Below are 20,133 nucleotides of genomic sequence, written 5' to 3'. Positions count from 1 at the left end.
TCAGGGAGAAAAATCACAGTCACCTTGGCTGATGCCCAGCCTCTATTGGGGCCACATGCACCACATAATTTAGAAGTTACTACTTAGGCACCCATCTCTTCTCTCGCACGTCCTGCCTCCATTTTCAGAGCCAGGATAAGTACTACACCATTAGCAGATAAGACCATGTCGATCTTGTCCTGGAATGTGAAAGGTCTGGGTGACAAGGTCAAGCAAGAGTTGATGGCCCACCTACAACTGGAGATGGTGCTCTTACAAGTGACCCATCTTAAGGGAACACAGTGCAGATTTCAGGGGAGAGAAGCCTACACCACACTTGCATATGCAGGGTATACGTTGGGCTCAAAGAGGGCTAGCGATTTTAGTCCAGAAGGATCCACCTTTCCGAGTAGCTAAGAAGTGAACAGACCTCTTGGGGAGACAGGTGGGAGTAAAAGGGTTCTAGGGACGAACAGATGTTACACTGCTTAGCGTAAATGCTCCCCCTAGGCTATAGTCTCCCACCATTACGAAGCTAGCTAGTATAATGCTGGAGGCGGACTTCTCACTCCTAACTGTGGGAGGAGATTTTAACTATGTCACAGTAGTTGAGCAGGACAGGGTGGAATGCACAGGTCTGACCACACAACCCACCCCGCTTGCAAGCTTTGCAGCTGACTTGGGCCTTTCTGGAGGCACAATCACCCACATGAACACAAAAACGACTATTTCTCAGGGGCCCATAAGGTGTTATCCCGCCTAAACCATGTCTTTGCCCCAACAGGGGAAATGGGCACTACATAGAAGGCGGACTAGTTGGCCCGGAGCCTTTCAGATCACAGCCCCAGTTGGTGAGGGTGGATAGGCTTTGTGCCGGGTGGTAAATGTAATGCCTGGGATCTACATGACCGGGAAGTGGCTGTGGGGCGGATGGTGGACTCAGAGCGCTACTTCCATATAAATGAAGGGTCAGTCAAGTCTAAAGCAGTACTCTGGGGTCTACAAAGTGGTCCTTCAAGACAATGTCCCGAACAGGACAGCCCGAAAGAGGAGGAGCGAGATGGGAACCCTGGAGAAACACGAGGGTCAGCTGCTAGAAATTTAGGGAACCTTGAATCAGGAATCAGACCCCCTCCCCCTCCACCACCCTTAGTAAGCTGGCCCTCCTAAGACACGAATATAGAGCTCTGACACAAGAAGGTACAAAAACCCAAATGCTAACCACGCTACACCGACTATATGATGCTGGTAATAAGACTGGGAAACTACTGGTGTGGCTGGGGAAAAGGGAGGTGGAGGCCAGGCAGGTGAACCAAAGAGGGAGAGAAAATGGGGAAAGAGATGAAGCAATAGCTGGAGCATTTGCTCGTTACTATGCAGAGTTTTATAGGGCCAGGCCATTGCGGACGTTGCCTTAAAATAAAAAGTACCTGGAGTCTGTGACCACTCTTGTGCTAGATTAAGAGGCTAGAGCGGCACCTGGCACCAAAATCAAGTTCGCCAAAATTCAAGCTGCTACAGCGAAACTGAATTCTAACAAGACCCTGGACCCAACGGAATTCCCGCAGAATTCTATAAGTGTTACGTAGGGCTGGTGGGACCGTATCTCTTGAACATGTTCTTGGAAGCGGCTAAACAGGGCACCTTCCTGTGTGACCTTCAACAGGCTGTCACAGTAGTTATTCATAAAGATGGCAAGCCAAACGAGTGTTGCGACTCAGATCGCCTGATCTCGCTACTCAACACAGAGGTTAAAATTGAAGCTATTATTCTAGCCATTAGACTCCTGCATGTCATCAGGCCCCTAATCCATAGGGACCAGTCAGACTTCATGCCTGGCAGATCAACCAGACACAATCTACGTCACAAGCTTAATTAGCTGAACAAAATTAGAGACCAATCAGAACCTCATGACTTTCTAGCGCTTGACGCAGAAAAGGCATTTGACGCAGTGCACTGGCCCTTTATTGATCATACATTGGTCAAGTTCATGACCGGTCCCCGCTACACGAAATGAGTCAAACTATTATATCATGGCCCAATGGTTGCAGCCCGAGTGAACAGGGTACTGTCGGTGGAGTTTCCCATCCATAGAGGCATGAGACAGGGTTGCCTGTGTCCCCTCTTCTGTGCGCTCTTACTATAGAATCCCTAGCATGCACAGTCTGTGTTCATCCCGGGATCCATGGCCTATGGATCGTGGATGAGACCATGGGGGATGGAGAAGATTTGTTTCACACGGATGACATCCCTCTCTATATCACAGTACCATCACAGTTCCTTTCCTCAACCGTCCACCTATTTGAGGATTATGGGAGACACATAGTTTACAGTATCAACTGGGGCAAATTAGTTCTTGATCTTCCAGTGTGGGATGAAGTTGCCCTCACTCCCTCGTCAAGTGACGCATGCCGACCATGGATTCAAATACTTGGGTATATACATGACACAGGAGAGGGAGGCTTGTTTTGAGAGCAATCTGAAGAGGGTGATGTGAGCCTGCTGAAAAGAAATGGAAAGGTGGCAGAGGCGCCCCCTTACATTGATGTGGTGGGCAGCAATGTTTAAGATGGTCTCATATCATAACCCAAACTACTCCCTGACATGTAAAACGCATATAACCCCCCCCCCCCCCCTCCCCACCTTCCCGAGACCTTCAGAGTGGTTGAGGGTGACATGAGCTGTGCTATGGGATGGCAAACACCCCAGATTTGCCATTAAAACCCTACAAGGCAACCAATATAATGGCAGTTTAGCATTTATCAACATAAGTGCCTACTTTTGGGCTGCCCACCTCATAACTGTCAATGATTAGTTATTTGCCCTGCTGGAACACTCAACCTTCAGGCTGGAGCGGGTGCAATGGGGTAAGAGGTCCAACGTACACTATTTGTACAGAGGCAGCCTATCAACTAGCTACATACAATGACCGCTTCCTGACATCTCACAATGACCGCTTCTTGACAACCCACAATGACAATCGTATATGGAACAATAGCAACAAAGTCCATCCCAGCAGTTCTCTCCACCATCTCTCCCTCCAACCTATTCCTGCACAGGACCATAAAATCTAAACTCAAAATTTCAGAATGGACAACGCAGTGTGGTAACCAGCTTAATACTGTCAATTAATCTGCCTACCTCTGCCACAGAATTCTGCCTGAATCTTTAGTAACTAGAAAATTCAATAAGGTTAAGTCCCTCTGTGAGAACTACGGCTACAAATAATCATCTTTCTTAGTGTGAACTACAAGTTCAAAGGTACAAGACACAAAGAAGTAACACCTAATGAATCCAATTTACAAGGTCCTACATTAATTTGCAACTCCTATATCACCAAAGTGCTATGGGGTGGGAGGCACAAAAAAAGTGAAAATGCCAGTTGAGCCCCTGGGGCACATTTTGTATTAAGTACTTTGGCCTCAATGTCATTTATAAGGCCAGGTTCAGATGACCGCAGCATTTTGGTGATATGAGGAGGGGAAATGTTTGCCCCTCCTCTGCATATGTAAAGAGACTGAGAATTAGCAGTTGTAGAAGGATGCCTGGGTTAATTTGCCCTAAAAAGTTGATCACAACCATCGGTCACATTTTCATTAAAACCAATAGCACATTAAAAAAGCTCAGTGATCAAACCTTCTCCATCCTCTGCATCTTCATCTTTTTCATCCTGCTCCACTTCCAACACTTCTGCACCTGGAATGTAACTTTTGGCGTCCAATTCACCATACTCTTGAATTCTCGCCTCTGTCGAGGCCTCCGTAGGTTTACCCTACAAGTAAAAGGCAACATTATAATTCCACCTTACTACACAAAAAGTGCAATGTTGTCCTAATAACATGTAAAAAATATAAAAGTATACAGTAGTGATTATGCAAGCTTTTATACACTTGAGCTGCAACAGCATATCAAAGACCTACTTAAAACCTACATGATACGCTATCTGCCCTCACATTGCTAGTACTGGTTTTGTAAGCAATATATGCACAAAACCTAGGGTTTAACTTTAATGTTTGGTACAAGTGTCTGCCTATCCCATATATTTTAATTATGAAAATGTTCTCGTTAACCACGTGTATTATGCCCACTTAGTCCAACAGGACTTTTCGCAATAGACTACCTGGTTTTAAGGCTTTTTGCCACTTGTCTCTCAGTCACAGTACATTAACGGTAATTGGACTGAGGGTGCTAACTGTCAGTGTCTGCCTTTTAAGATATAGCTGCTGCACAGCTAGGGTAAGAGTCTCTGGGTTTGTCATACCAGAGGACAAGCATGTGCAAGCTGTTTGTGCGAGATTACAGTTGTGTGCAGCCGGTATCTGCGACAAGTAGTCTGTTGCAGAAGGGGCTCTTCAAGGATTGGTGCGGACCTGGGGTAAGCCTGTTAATGTGAGTGGACATTCATTGTATAGGTTTGTAGTGCTCACTGAAGGTATGTGGTGTTTTCCATACATTACACATAAGAGACTAAGTAAGGCCTAGATGTAGGTAATAGCAAATTACCGAATGGTAAATACCGAATTTTACAGATTCGGTATTTACTATTCGGTAATTGCTATGTAGGTAAGAAAATTCGGTAAAAATACCGAATCGGTAAGATTCGGTAATTACCGATTCGGCAATTACCGATTCGTTATTTGCCATTGATTCCTATGGGCCTTGAAGCCCATAGGATTCAATAGCAAATACCGATTCGGTAATTACCGAATCGGTAAAATTAACGATTTTACAAGGGGGACAGGGTGTCACTTCGACACCCTGTTGCACCCCTGTTACTGGCTTGTGTGACATGTGATACACATACATGCCCTTAGGGCATGTCTGTGTGCCACATGGCACAGGTGTACATGCACAGATGTGCATGTACACTGGAATTCGTTATTTACCATGTAATAGTATTACATGGTAAATAACGAATCGGTAAGGGCCTGTGGCACTGTTTTCTGTGCCACCTACATATTGATTTACCGATTCTGTAAATTTACAGAATCAGTATTTTACCGAATCGGTAACTTTACCGATTCGGTAAATATACCGATTCTGTATATTTTAAGGCCCCTACATCTCCATTTGTAAATACCAGTCGGTAACGGACGAAATCGGCCGTTACCGACCGGTATTTGCCGACCTACATCTGGCCCTAAATCTGCCCTAGAGTACAGTTTAGCTCCATTTAAGCCTACAGGATCCAGCTAAGTATCAATCAAACGTGAAATGTTCACCTCGAGTTGAATTTTCAGTCCACAAGTATCCTTCATAAACACCTTATGGAAATTCAAGATTTACCCTATTTTGATGGCTCAGCTCATAATCAAATTCCAGGCTCCTGCCCCCTCCCCTCTACTGGGTTTAGTTAATTACTTTGCTCCCAAGTGGAGACGTCAAAGGGCTCCTCGCACGATAAAGAAAAAACAGCACTTCACCCAGTTCCTGGGAAAGGAAGGGGAGAAGGGGAAATCAGCATCTGATAATTTGTTCTTCACATTGCACCTGGGCTGGGGCAATATAGGCCCACTAGATCAAAGGAGGAGGGCAGACTTCTGAAGCAAACATAGAAGGGCTTGCTTTTGACCTTTTTGAGGGAAGCGATCAGGCAACTGTGTCAGGAAAGGGAGGAGGTGAGGGTCTCAGAGGAGCTTTTACTAGAGATAACTTGAAGTTGCAATGTTGGATTGTCCCAGAATGCTGAGCAGGAGGATTGAAATGGGGATAAAGGGATTATGAAACAGCCTAGTCTTGATTAAGGGGTGCTTGGCTCGTAAAAAGTTCCACGCTACCTATAAAAAAAAAAAAACAACAGCATAAGGGAGAGAAAGATGAGAAGACCCTGGATTTGAGAAGATATACAGCAAAAGGATGCTCAGCTGGAAGGAGAAGTCACCTGATGCCCAGCAAGAATGAACAAAGAACTTTGACTCCATGTAGGAGAGTGCACCTTTTTGACATGGTTGCCCCTACGTTTTGCTTGGTAGGTGATGTGATTTCGACAGAGTTCTTGCCAACCAGGAACCCAGTGTCAGAGCTCTTTCTTAAAACTGTGCAATTGTACCCCAATTTCCAAAACCTTTAGTACACGCTGTACGTCCCTAGTAAATTGGACCCGGGTACCTAGGGCCTGAGGTTCTATAGAGGGTCCCTGAGGGGTGCACCACCAATTGAAGGCTGCTTGTCTTGGTGGAGACAAAAGTAAAAATACGACCGGTCACACATCTGTGAGCAATTATTTCCTACCACTGCTTATGATATTTATAGGTCACCCCTACAGCAGGCCTGACAGTCCTAAACCAGGGTGCTTAATACTATATATGAGGACATATCTGCACGAGCAGATATGCCCCTGTGCTGGTTAGTCCTATTGCTGCCAGTGCAAGTGAGCAGGAAAGCCATCTTACACCATGTACTGGACACTGGTAAAAACGAGTTACCCAGATACATGATGGCTTCAATGAAAATAGGGATGTTTGGTACTAAACTACTCATCTTGATAAACTCACACTGATGCCAGTGTTGGATTTATCAAAACATGCACTCAAAGGGCACCTCTTAGAGCAGTCCTGGAAACATAACAGCCTCTGGTGTGCTTGCTGACTGGATCCTACATGCCTGACCCCGGAAAAAAGCTTCTGACCTTCTATGGCGAGAGCCTTTTGCTCTCAAGAGATCAGGTCAGGCCTGTTTGGAAAGAGGGTGCAATTCCCCTTCCCACAGGATGGCCTACTGATTATCCTCCTTGGGCTAGCAAGCTTCACAGGAGCCACCTCCTTGGAATGCAAATTAGGCCCTCACTCAGGAGAGGAAGCCATCTCCCTGTCCTGAGCCCACTTAGCACCTCGACAGGAAGGAAAATGAGCTAGTCAGGTAGGTGTGCCAAGCCAAAGCTTGTACCACCCGTAAGGTGGGCTAACTGTGAGGTTTACACATATTTTTACAGGTAGGCATCTTTGCGATGGCATACCTAGAAATTCTGGGACAGGGTTATGCCCACTTCCCACATAAGTAGTCATATAGGGGGTGTGGTGACCCCAATGGCCAGTAGCCCATTGGCTACTACCCTACACTCCCCAAACACCCCTAAATTCAGTATTTAGCGGAGTCTTGACACCAGAGAAGCAGATTCTGACGACCTCAGAAGAAGGACACTGAAGAGCCAGGAAGAGCAAGAACTGAGAAGTAACAAATGACTTGGCGCCAAATCTGCAGACCTGTCTGCAGTCATCGACAATTGTACCAAAGATAATTTGTCCTGCAGCTGCTGTTCCTCCAATAGCCTGGGAGGGTAGCCGGCACATCAAGAAGCAACCAGAATCTCCCATGGAGTAGTGGAACTACTTCCTACACCCTGCAGAAACCCATGAAGAACCAAGAGGACTCAGAACCTTAAAAACCTGACATCAGAAAGCACCAGTGTACCCGTGACCCCCAGCCTGAGTAGAAGTGGGCCAATGGTGCCAACAAGGTCGTGAGACCCTCCACAGTCGCACCCTACCTTGAATTCGCCCCGACTGGACTTCTAGTCGTCGGCTGCAGCTTCTTGTGCAGGCCCTCTAAACTGTGAGTGTCTACTGCAGCACAGATCTGACGTCTAAAGACACAACTGTCAGTGCATGACTTCGTGGCCAGTGGAACCTCCCTGTCAGTGTTGAAACTTCCTTTGTCAGTCACTGAGCGTTGGTCACACTCGCCGAGTGAGTCTCAAACATTTTTGTTCTAGCAGGAATCACATTGACTGTTGCTGCACCGAACTTCTGAGTGTTTTCACCTGTTAGTAAACTACCTAGCTGAAAGAAACAGGTTAGTATTAGATTCCTTACCTTAGAATATCCCCAGGCGTCAGACTGGATCCGGAAACTTTTGCGTAGCAGTACCTCTGCGCGTCGGTAGGTGTCGTCTGCGGCTCCACGTCCGTCGTCGGCGTCGGGATGACGTCGCCGGAGTACTTAAGACGCCGCCCTCGCGCGCGGATGTCAGTTCTTTTTTCCGCGCCAGCTAGCGCAGATCTGGAAAAAGTGGTACCCCTTAGTCAATTTTTGACTAAACTTTTTCGATCATTTTTGATCCTTTTCGAAGTCTATCTACTCCGACGGTGCCGGTAGGGATGCCCGGCTTTAAGCCCTGAGCCGACTGCGATCGACTGATGTCGGTTACGGACCCCCATCGCCGGTGTCTTCATTGCCTGGGCCTCGACCACGACGACAAGGCCTGCTCCGACTGCCGAGCCCTGACATCTAAAGCTAGGCGGGAGCAGTCCAGCAAGCGACTCGAGCTCCAGCAGTCAGCCAGCGCCGCTCGAGGTCCCGGTCCGCGAGGAGGTCGAGGGACCGGTCGCGGGGTCGGAGCCACCATAGCTCCGGGAGTCGTCCTCGTTCTTCGTCTCGAAGTCCTCAGGTAAGCACAAGAAGTCGAAAAGACGTCATCGCTCTTCCGTCTCCCCCCGACGCTCGTGTGATGCGGCTGGGAGTTCGGGCGACACAGCCCACGGGCGTCGCGGCCTGCTTCATACCAGTCGGTCCCTGGGCAGAACGCGACGCCGGAGGAGATTGAGGCCTTCCTCACGGCCATAAAGTCGCTCACTCCTCCGTCGGGCTCCGTGGCTCCTTCGGGCCCAGCGGCCCAAACTGGGGGCCGCAGCGGGTCGGGCGCTTCAGCCCAGACGCCGCAGGGTGCTTCGGTCCAGACGCCGCCGGTGACTTCGGTCCCGGGTCCGGATCCAGGTAGTTGCCGGTCGACCTTACGACCTTGCTCGGCGCCGTTCTCGACGCCGATGGGAGATTTCTACTTCTATGACCCGGCCCCATCCTTTGAGCCAGAGTCTCAGGTGAAGGGTGGCGAGGCGGATTGGGAGGGGCCTGAGGACCCTCTGGCACAGGAGTGCCAGTCTTATCAGGACTGGGCAGGTGAGCTAGGGGACGCCAGTGGTCTGGACACCTCGCCGGACACTGGCTTTGTCTCCCCTCCTAGCGTGGCTACGGAGGAGGGGGCTGCTTACAGTGGGGTGCTGACGCGGGCAGCCAAGGCCTTGGGCCTGGAGCTCCCCGTCGCGGCCGTGAGGACTAACCTCCTCACTGAGGTCCTTAAACCGCAGGCAAGCTCGGCAGAGCCTCTGCTGCCGTTTAATGAGGCCTTGTCTGACGTTCTTCTGGGCACTTGGTCCAAGCCTGCTACAGGTCAGCCTGTAGATAGGAACATGGCGAGACGCCACCGTCAGGCTCCGGGCGACCCTTGCTTCCTGTCCACCTACCCCACCCCGAGAGCCTGGTCACCAGGCCTGTAACTCCCAGACCGCATTCCCGATGGCTCCCTCCGATCGAGAATCCAAGAGGTACGAGCAATACGGGAAAAAGGTATTTTCATCCCTGAGTTTAGGGCTCCGGTCAGTCAACACCGGGTGCCTCTTGGGCCATTGCACCCACTCTCTGTGGGACACGGTCACGGACGTGCTGCCACAATGCCCGGTGGAGGTACAAACTAAACTCACCCAAGCCCTTGCGGAGGGTCGTGATGCAGCACGGTACTCCATCCGGTGGGGGTTGGATACCAGGGAATCACTAGGCAGAGCGATTTCAACAACGGTGGCGATTCGTCGCCACGCCTGGTTGAGGTCCGCCAACTTTTCATCTGATGTCCAAAACACCCTTATGGACATGCTGTTTGATGGCCGTCGCCTCTTTGGCGACAAAGCAGACCATGCGCTTCAGCGCTTTAAGGCTCCAGGGCTACGCCCAAGTCCTTGGGCCCGAGCCAGCAAACGGCTGCTTTTCGCTCCTTTCGTGGCTAAGGAAGGGGCACCCCGACACGTCCTGCCAGCCACAGACCTCAGACTACCGTCCAGCGTGGTGCCAGACGTGGAAACCGCCGTGGCGGTGGTCGGGGACAACAGCGAGGCCAGTCCACACCTGCCCCTGCAGCATCCGCCTCAAAACCCTCCTAGTCCGAGCTTTCAGGCCCATGTGACGCCAGTGGGGGGCAGGGTTCGCCATCACCACCTCCACTGGCGCATTGTCACATCGGACAGGTGGGTGCTGCAAATCCTCCGAAGGGGCTACTCCCGCCCCTTCGAGGCAACCCCTCCAGCCATGCCACCACAGTACCACCACGTGTCGGGGGATCACTTGACACTTCTACAAGAGGAAGTTACGGCCCTCTTGGCCAAGGGGGTCATCAAGCGCATTCCTGGGCCATAAGTAGGGTGTCGTTGTTACTACCACTACTTTCTGGTACCCACGAAGGGCAAAGGGGGCCTACGCCCTATCTTGGACCTGCGGAACGTCAACGGCTTCCTCCGGCAGGAGAAGTTCAAGATGCTGACACTGCCTCAGGTCCTAGCTGCCCTGGACCCAGGAGACTGGATGGTAGCGTTGGACTTGCAGGATGCTTATTTTCATATCCCCGTCCTGCCGGCCCACCGGCGTTACCTGAGGTTCACGGTAGGCCACGAGCACTTTCAATTTACTGTGCTCTTCTTCGGCCTTACCAGTGCCCCACGGGTGTTCACGAAAGTGATGGTGGTGGTCGTAGCTCATCTGCGCAGATTAGGGGTTTAAGTCTTCCCCTACCTCGATGACTGGTTGTTAAAGGCGGGCTCGCCCCAGACAGTCGTCAGCCACCTCCAGACTACGGCCGACCTCCTGCACCTGCTGGGGTTTTCCATCAATGTGCCGAAGTCGCACCCGTGTCCCTCTCAGAAGCTCCTCTTCATTCTAGCGGTTCTGAACTTGGAGCAGTTTCGGGTTTATCCTCCCGAGCAGCGGGTTTGGGATATTCAGGCTCTGATTCCGATCTTTAAGCCGTTATTCCACGGTCTTGGTCAGGTTGGCCCTGCGCTTCTGGGGCCGATGGCCTCCTACATCCTTCTGGTGCATCACGCCAGGTGGCAGATGCTGGCTCTGCAGTGGGACCTGAAGTTTCAGTGGGCCCAGCATCAGGGCAACTTATCCGACCATGTCTTGATCTCGGAGAGCACTGCAAGACAGTTGCAGTGGTGGCTCACGGACCGCAATTGGGTCAGCGGCAGATTCCTCTCCCTACCTCAACCGGAGCACGTAGTTGTGACGGACGCGTCCCTCCAGGGCTGGGGAGGCCGCATGGGAGAGGCGGAGATCAGAGGCCTCTGACGGAGTCCCGGCTCCACATCAACCTTCTGGAGCTGCGGGCGATCCGGCTTGCACTGAAGGCATTCCTCCCCTCTGTCCGGGTGAGTGTAGTGCAGGTGTTCACGGACAACACCACTGCCATGTGGTACTGCAACAAACAGGGCGGGGTGGGGTCGTGGACCCTATGCCAGGAGGCTCTGCGCCTCTGGCAGTGGCTGGAACATCAGGGCGTGACCCTGGTGGTTCAACACCTGGCAGGTTCCCTGAACACCAGGGCGAACAAACTCAGCCGTCGGTGCATGATGGATCACGAATGGCGTCTCAACTCGTACGTGGCGCAAGGCCTCTTTCAGCAGTGGGAGAGCCTTGGTTAGATCTTTTCACCACAGAAGAGAACGTGCAATGTCATCAGTTCTGCGCTTTGGAATTTCCAAAGCGTCACTCGCTCTGAGACGCTTTTCCTCGCGAGTGGAGCTGAGGTCTGTTGTACGCCTTTCCGCCTATACCACTTCTGCCCAGAGTGCTGAAGCAGATCAGACGCGACCGGGCCCAAGTTATCCTTGTGGCTCCGGACTGGGCACAAAGATACTGGTATCCCGAGCTACTCAGCATGTCTGTCGATCCCCCGATTCGTCTGCCTCTTCAGGAGGACCTTCTGTCGCAGCAGCAGGGGACGGTCCTCCACCCGAACCTGTCCAGTCTCCACCTCCATGCTTGGAGATTGAGCGGCGACAGTTGAGGCCATTTGACTTGCCTCCTGAAGTTTGTGATGTGATTCTGGCAGCCAAGCGTCCCTCCACAAAGTCGGTATACACCTGCAGGTGGAACAAGTTTGTGGCATGGTGCACAGCAAAGGCTGTGGATCTCCTTTCTGCCCCTCTTTCAGAGGTTCTCCTCTTCCTTCCTTCTCTTGCCCAGCAGGGCTCTGCTCTAGGCACTATCAAGGGCTACCTTTCTGCCCTTTCCGCCTTCTGAAGGCTACCTGATCAGCCTTCCTTGTTCAAGTCCACGGTTGTTAATAGGTTCTTGAAGGGCATCACTCATATGTTTCCCCCTGTTCCTTTTGTGATGCCTCAGTGGGACTTGAACCTTGTACTTACTTTTCTGATGTGCGCTCCCTTCGAGCCACTTCATAACTGTCCTCTCCGTCTTCTTACCCTTAAGACTGCTTTCCTGGTTGCCATCACCTGTGCCAGGAGAGTGAGTGAGCTCCAGGCTCTTTCATCCAAGCCTCCATTCCTTTCTGTCCATTCGGACAAGGTTGTGTTGTGGACAAGACCCTCTTTCCTGCCCAAGGTAGTCACGGCCTTCCACATCGGGCAGTCCATCACCTTGCCCACCTTCTTTCCGCATCCGCATCCCTATAAAGAGGAAGAGCGGCTCCACCGTCTGGACCCAAAACGTGCGCTTTCTTTCTATTTGGATCGCACACGCCAGTTCCGGGAGGATGACCAACTCTTTGTTGGTTACGTGGGCACTAAGAAGGGGCGGGCGGTGCACAAACGGACCATCTCTTGGTGGGTCGTCTTGTGTATCAAGGCATGCTACTCCTTGGCTAAGAAGGAGCCTCCTGTTGGGCTGAGGGCCCATTCCACTCGGGCCACTGCGGCTACAACTGCCCTGGGCTGGGGAGTCCCCTTGCAGGACATCTGTCAGGCAGCTACGTGGGCCTCGATGCACACGTTTGCAAGACCCTACTGCCTGGACAGCCAAGTCCGGAGGGATGGCTTCTTTGGCCGTTCCGTCCTCCAGGACTTTCTGGTGTGATTATTGGTTCGCAGACCCACCACCGGGGTTGGTATTGCTGGGTTATCTATTCTAAGGTAAGGAATCTGATACTAACCTGTTTCTTTCAGATGCACAAGTTACTTACCTTCGGTAACGATATATCTGTAAGAAACAGTAGTTAGTATAAGATTCCTTACCGCCCCACCCATCCTCCCCATTCTGCGAACCGATATCTAGGGTTAAGGTCATCCCTTTCAGGGCCCTAGTTTCATGGCACCAGTGTTGGTTTTTATCATGGCTCTGCGTTTCTGGCACGGAAAAGCTGCGTATAAGAACTGACGTCAGCATGCGAGGACGGCGTCTAAGTACTCCGGCGACGTCATCCCAACGCCAACGACGAACGTGGAGCCGCAGACGACACCTACTGACGAGCAGGGGTACTGCTACGCAAAAGTTTCCAGATCCAGTCTGACGCCTGGGGATATTCTAAAGTAAGGAATCTAATACTAACTACTGTTTCTTACAGATATATCGTTACTGAAGGTAAGTAACTTGTGCTTTAGCGCAGTTGGGACTATATTTCGGACATTGCTCTTACCAAAAGCACCACCTAATGTGATTGCTATGTTTTTCAGTATTTCGTCTGTTTTCGTTGTCTAATATTGTTCCTTTGATCTGTGGGTGATTGAGTACACTTTGCATTCTGACTCTCTGTATTCAGCTTTGTTGCCCCCTTGGAAGTAGCTTGTAGTTTTTGTGCCACTTGTGACTCTGTGCATTCCTTTTCTGTATTGTGCCCATACGTAACGGGGTCTTTCTGCGACCACGTTCTGTGTCATCGTGTTTTCCCACCGTTACTGCCCCTGTTCCCGCCTACCAGCTGCTCGTTCCCTCCCCTACTTAAATTGCGGCCCTTGCGTGGTCACGCAGCGGACGCGCCGAAGGCGCGCCTAAGGCAAGCCCGTCTGCACTCGTACACAACCTGCCCGTGACCAGCGTCAGGAACCCTGGTCCTACATCCACCGCTACGACTCTGCCACACTCCACGCACTCAACCCCGGAACCATCAGAGACTGCCAACGAGCCTCACCAAACACCACCTATTGCCATTTCTCCTGCCTCCACTGCCGCTGGACTTTCACCACCACCCCGGGCTAGAGCACAGCCATCCAAAGCACCGACCCCGTCCTCAACTGCATCCTCCTCAACGTACGCTCCGTACACAAACAGGCCATAGAAATCTGGAACCTACTCTAATCCCTCTCACCCGACATCTCCTTCATGGAGACCTGGACCAACTCCACCTCTGCTCCCGACTTCCACACCGCCATCCCGGGCGGATACAAGAGCCAAAGAAAGGGCTGCCCCAACTGCCCTGGAGGAGGCCTCGCCATCGTCCACAAGAGCGCCCTCCACCTCCAGCAAAACCTTCTCCTCCGCTGAACACCTGCACTTCCAGATTTTGACCAGCCCCAACACCACGCTCCGAGGAACCCTCATCTATAGACCCCCGGCCTCTGAACACCCTTCGCCACCACCATCACCGATTTTATCACACCCTACGCCATTGCAACAATGAACTACATGCTCATTGGAGACCTCAACTTCCACCTTGACAACCCCAGCCACCCCAACTCCACCGCCCTCCTCGACGACCTGGCCAACATCGGACTCAACCAATTTGTCACCTTCCCCACCCCACAGAGCTGGCTCCCCCGACCCCATCTTCTCCGCAGGAAACAACGTGCACTTCAGCCACACAACGCAGCCGCAATGGACCGACCACCACTGCGTGCACTTCATCGTCAACAAACCCAAGGCGCCAAAACCAGCCCTCCGCCCTCCAAGAAGGAACTGGAGCAAGGTGACCTACAAGCAGCTATACTCAACCCTCACACAAGACAAACACACCTGGACACCCGACACAAACATAGCAGCCAGTGGACTTCACACATTGTTCTCCAACTGCGCAGACAAACTCGCCCGCTACGAAACCCCGGCAAATAGTGCCCCAGAAAAGCCGCTTGGTTCACCACCAATCTCCAAATAGCCAGACACACCTGCAGACACCTGGAAAAGAACTGGAGGAACACCAAGACAACAGGAAACTACTCAACCTACACCATGACGGACTACCACAACCAAATCAGAACCACCCAGAGGAACTTCATCCACAACAAAATCACCGCCAACTCCACCAATTCCAAGGAACTCTTCAGTGTCATTCAGTAATTCACAAAACCCACGCAGTGAAGCCACAGACATCACACTGTCCCAAGAACTCTGCGACAAGCTTGGAACCTACTTCCACCTCAAGATCAAAGCAATCTACGACAGCTTCACCAACCACCCACAAGACGCCACACCCAGCCCCCGCCTCCCAGAAGCACCAGCCAGCCCACCATCTCCAAATGGACACCAATCACAACCGCCTACACCGCCACAACCATGAAGGGCATCCACTCAGGGGCCCCCACTGACCCCTGCCCCCGCACATCTACCACAGAGCCACAGACGCTATCGCACCCAAACTACAACGTACCATCAACACCACCCTTGAAACAGGCACCTTCCCAGACGACTGGAAGCAAGAAGAAGTCAGGCCCCTGCTTAAAAAGCCCACTGCTGACCCAGTCGGCCTCAAAAACTACTGCCCATCTCTCTCTTCCCCTACGCGGTCAAAGTGGCGGAGAAAACAGTCAACAAGGAGTGAACGCACTTCATCGAAGAGAACGCCGTCCTCGGCCTATCCCAATACGGATTCCGAAACAACCACAGCAACGAGACTGCTGATTCACGCCACCACAGACAACATTCGTGCCCTCCTGGACCAAGCTCTCATCCTACTTGACCTGTCAGTAGCCTTCTACACCGTTTCTCACCACGCGCTAGTAACCAGAGTACACGACGCCTGCATTCAAGGCACAGCCCTGGACTGGATCTGATTCTTCCTCACCGGTAGAACCCAAAAGGATCAGACTACCACGCTTCCACTCCGCCCCCACGATCACCTGCAGAGTCCCACATGGTTCATCTCTGAGCCAGACCCTCTTCAACATCTACATGGCTCCCCTCGCAGCAATCATACGACAACACGGCCTCAACATCGTATCCTACGCCAACAACACCAAGCTCATCCTCTCCCTAACCAGAGGTCCCACCACCACAAAACTGAACTTCCAGAAAGGTATGCAAGACATCGCAATCTGGATGACCAACAGCTGCCTCAAACTCAATGCCGGGAAGACAGAAGTCCTCATCCTTGGACCCACCCCATCAGCCTGGGAAAACACCTGGTGGCCCACCGCCTTCGGAAGCCCACCTACACCCACAGATCACGCCAAAAAACTCTGCATCGTACTCGACTCATCGCTCAACATGAGCCGACAGGTCAACACTGTCTCCTCCAGCTGCTTCAACACCCTGCGCAAGACTTTCAAGTAGATCCCTCCTGAATCAAGAAAGACAGTAACCCACACACTCATCATCAGCAGACTGGACTACGGAAACACGCTCTATGCTGGCATAAACAAGGCCCTGCTCTGCAAACTCCGAAGATTCAGAACACCGCGGCCAGACTCGCCCTCGGCATCCCCCGCCACGAACACATCAGCCAACACCTACGGAGACTACACTGGCTCCCCGTGGAGTAGAGAGTCACCTTCAAAGTCCTTACTCACGCCTACAAATGCCTGCACAACACCGGACCCCAATACCTTAACGACAGAGTCAACTTCCACGTACCCAAACGGAACCTCCGATCCTCCAACCTCGCACTGGCAAAAACCCGGGGCATCCACAGAGCCAGAGCAGGCGGAAGAGCAGGCGGAAGAGCATTCTCTCACATTCCAGCCAAGACCTGGAACGAACTACCGGTAGACATCAGACTCTCCCCTTCCCTAAACACCTTTGAAAAAGACGGTCAAGACCTGGCTCTTCGCCTGAACAGATCTGTGTGCTTTCCCCCCTCCCCCAGCGCCTTGAGACCCTCATGGGTGAGTAGAGCGCTTTTAACACTGCTGATTGATTGATCACTGCACCCGTGCCCTACAGCCGTGGAGAAGTGGCCCGAGCATCTCAAGGACTGAGCCCCCATGTGGATTCAACCGGACTGGCCTCCCAGTCCCAGCCTCTTTCTCCCACAACCGTTTCTCATTGAAACCAACGGGGCACCTAACACTGAAAAGCACGTCTGCACCCGGGCACCTGAGAGCCTCCCGAGGTGACCTGTTGGTGCTGCCTTGGACCTTACCCCATACGTACCTTAACTCCAGAAGATTGATTCTGCAGGAATTGGGTATAATCTTGTCCCAGAGTTCCTAATTCTGCATCAGATGGTGGAATTTTTCTAAAGGGGGACACATCAGGCTGCCCACCTTAGGGGTGTCACTGGCCTGGTAGTGCACCACCCTCCCTGCATATCTAATTTCCCAATGTGTCCTAGTGCCAAATGGGCCCACAGCAGCGGTTGGCCTTCCCCTGTCTGGGAAAGTCGTGGTCACATATCAAAGGTGGCAGAGGCCTTTGTAGCCGGCTTCCTTGATATGCTGATTACTTAGCCATCCTGCTTGGAGAAGGTGACAACACCTCTGGACAAAGCAGGCATTGTTTCTGCGCTCAGAGAGTGTAGGCACTCACCTGCATGGGGTGAAAAAATGGTCTGTGGTGGCAAGCTGGTCTATACCAGTAAACTAGCACACTCGAGGCTGGTAGGTTTTCGTGCCCACTGTGCGCATGCATTAATAAATAACCACTGAAATCAGTGTGGGTTTATTAATAGAAGGTGTTTGATAACAAAAACTATAGATTTCAGAGAAGCCATCATGAAGGTGGGGAACTCGTTTTTATCAGTGTCCAGCACATATACCTAAAATGGCTTCCATGTTCACCTGTGATATCTAAGAATTGACTTCTATATCACATGGGCATATTTGCTCATGCAGCTATGCCGACACATGTAGTATAGTGCACCCTGCCTTAGGGCTGTAAGGCTTGCTGTAGGGGTGGCTTACCTATACTGCATGCAGTGTCTGCAAGCATGTCACACATGGATGTGTGCCATGTTGGGTTTTCTCTTTTCTCTGCACTAAAACACGCAACTTGCAATGTTAATTTGCATGTAGATGCTGAGAGGTCCCTTAAAGTGGAACAATGCATGTTGCAGCCCTTGGAGACCCTCTTCAACCTCCTTGACAGGAGTACCATTCACTAGGGACTTACAGCGGTGCTAATGGTATTGCCAATTGCTGTAACAACTGCACAGTTCAGGGAAAGGCACTGGAGTCCTAGACAGCAGGAACCCAGTGTACTTCCATCAAAATTTCATCAGATACCAAGTAAAAAGTGGGAGTTACCACATCATAAAGGGGCAATTTCCTACAATGCAAAGTTAGAATAAGACACTAAACATTTTGATTGAGAGTGCTCCCAGTCCGGACGTTTACATTGTTCTCCCTAAAATACAATGTTGGTACGCTTTCCTTTAGAAACCGAGAAATAACACATGCTATGGATATTGCAACATACCATATAACATTTAAATGAAGTCTAATGATGAAAAAGACAAACAGGACAGATGAGTGAGGACAAACTACAGGACAATGAAAAGAGCTAAAAAGCTGGGCAGAAAATGTCAGATTGGAGACGTCAAACCACTGTAAGTTATCAAGGCAAAAAATGGTAAATGGGAAGAATTAGATAACTTAAAAGTATATCTAGAGGAACTGGACAGGCTTTGAGGAAATGTGCGAGACTTGAAAACTAGGTCAAGTTAGTCAGAGGGTGCAAGGAAACATTATGGATCGATGATGGAGGGTAGAAAATAAGTCAAAGACAATTAGGGTGGAAAAGTTGGGTAGAGAACTGGATTAAGAAGAAGAGGCAGATGAACAGGCTGAAGAGCTTTGCAAACAAAAAGATACAGCTAGGAGTGCATTACAGGCAGCACTCGGGGGGGGGGGGAGACTGCACAGAAAATGGTTGCTCAATACAACTAGAACAGGTAGAGAAACACCCAACTGATTACCCGAAATTTCTTTTGCAACATCTGGGGATTCAGTGAGCGGAAGAGATGTATTAAGGTCCTTGCTGACATCATTACATCTGTAAAATAAAACAAGCAGCTGAATATTGTCAAATGGCACTTTAAGAGCATGCTCGATACCACACCTGCCTAAAATAAACTAGCTACTTACCTCTAACAATAGGTTTGCAGATTGAAACATTTCTACAATGAAATACTGTGCACTATTTCACCATATGGTAACTGGGAGAGGATTTTCTTTCTAAATAATATTATTTTAAGTGTCAATCAAAGGTGGAGGTCATATGATTCCCTATGGCATCAAATTTAAGCCCACATTGCCAGAGTTCGTAGTCCCCATCTTCAGACCCTTTTTTCATTGCTATACTAAGTTATGCTTATTTTTATGACACACATCACCCGGGAGGGAATCCTGCTGTCTAAAAAGGGAGGGGCTTGCAGGTCTGATGTGGAGTGGGAGATCATGCTATGCTTTGGGGTGAGGTACAAGAAGACAGGGTCCCTGGCTCTGGCACAACGCATCCGGGTGTAGGGGAATAAGAAATTGGCTGACTGGAGGTGTCTGCTGGTGTGTTACAAGGGACATGGCTGTTGAGGTATGCTGGGCCTAGGCTGTGGAGTACTCTAGTGTATACGTGAGGAGCTTAAAGAGGTCATGCTTGTGGATTGGGAGCCAGTGGTGGTCCTTGAGGTGTTTGGATATGTGAGTGTTGTGTTGAAGTTTAAGAGCAAGCCTTGCAGCAGCGTTCTGTATGACTGTAAAGCCTCTTGATGAGTAGAGAGGTGATGCTGAAGTAGAGGGCGTTGCTGTAGTCCAGTTTGCTAGCGATCAGAGCTTGTGTGACAGACCCACATGTGTAGATTAGGAACCATTTTGTAGAAACAGATAAATGCGACCGTGTTAACTTGGTTAGACATCAAGATTTAGTTGCGATTCATGAATCCTGGCATCAAATTCTGGTCTCATTGAGGCGTTGGATGAGGTCGGGGGGAGATTGTGTTGAATGCAGCCAATACATCAAGGAGTGACGCTGTGTGCCCCTTGTCTATGATGAAGCGGAGGTTTTTGATGGCAGTAAATGAATACTCATTTTAAAGTATGTGCATCTACGGACTCTAAGCAGATGTCTTATTTGTGGAAGAATTTCCATGGCAAGGGTCACATGTGAAGAGAAAAAATTCATTCTGAAAGCCTTTTTTCAGATGAAAGTATCTGGCTCCTTTTGGAATGTTAACTATTCTAGATTCACGTCGTGCATAGGTTATGTGGCATGTTTCACTCATTTCGATGTA

General features: G+C 50.6%; 1 protein-coding gene across 1 annotated transcript in view; it reads right to left on the bottom strand.

Moving 5' to 3' along the window:
* The window catches only part of SDAD1 (SDA1 domain containing 1), a 199,967-nt gene that overhangs the window by 34,119 nt on the left and 145,715 nt on the right, over window positions 1–20,133 (bottom strand). The window contains exons 16-17 of the mRNA XM_086961777.1: window positions 18,823–18,899; window positions 3,616–3,751 (exon numbers count right to left, since the gene is read on the bottom strand). Coding sequence (XP_086817903.1) covers window positions 3,616–3,751; window positions 18,823–18,899 — 213 coding nt within the window. The remainder of the gene's footprint in view (window positions 1–3,615; window positions 3,752–18,822; window positions 18,900–20,133) is intronic.

This window comes from Lissotriton vulgaris, chromosome 3_1 (genome assembly GCF_964263255.1).
Source record: "Lissotriton vulgaris chromosome 3_1, aLisVul1.2, whole genome shotgun sequence".
NCBI classification, from domain to species: Eukaryota; Metazoa; Chordata; class Amphibia; order Caudata; family Salamandridae; genus Lissotriton; species Lissotriton vulgaris.
Note: the sequence above shows the minus strand (reverse complement) of the source record. Positions and strands in the feature narration are given on the sequence as shown.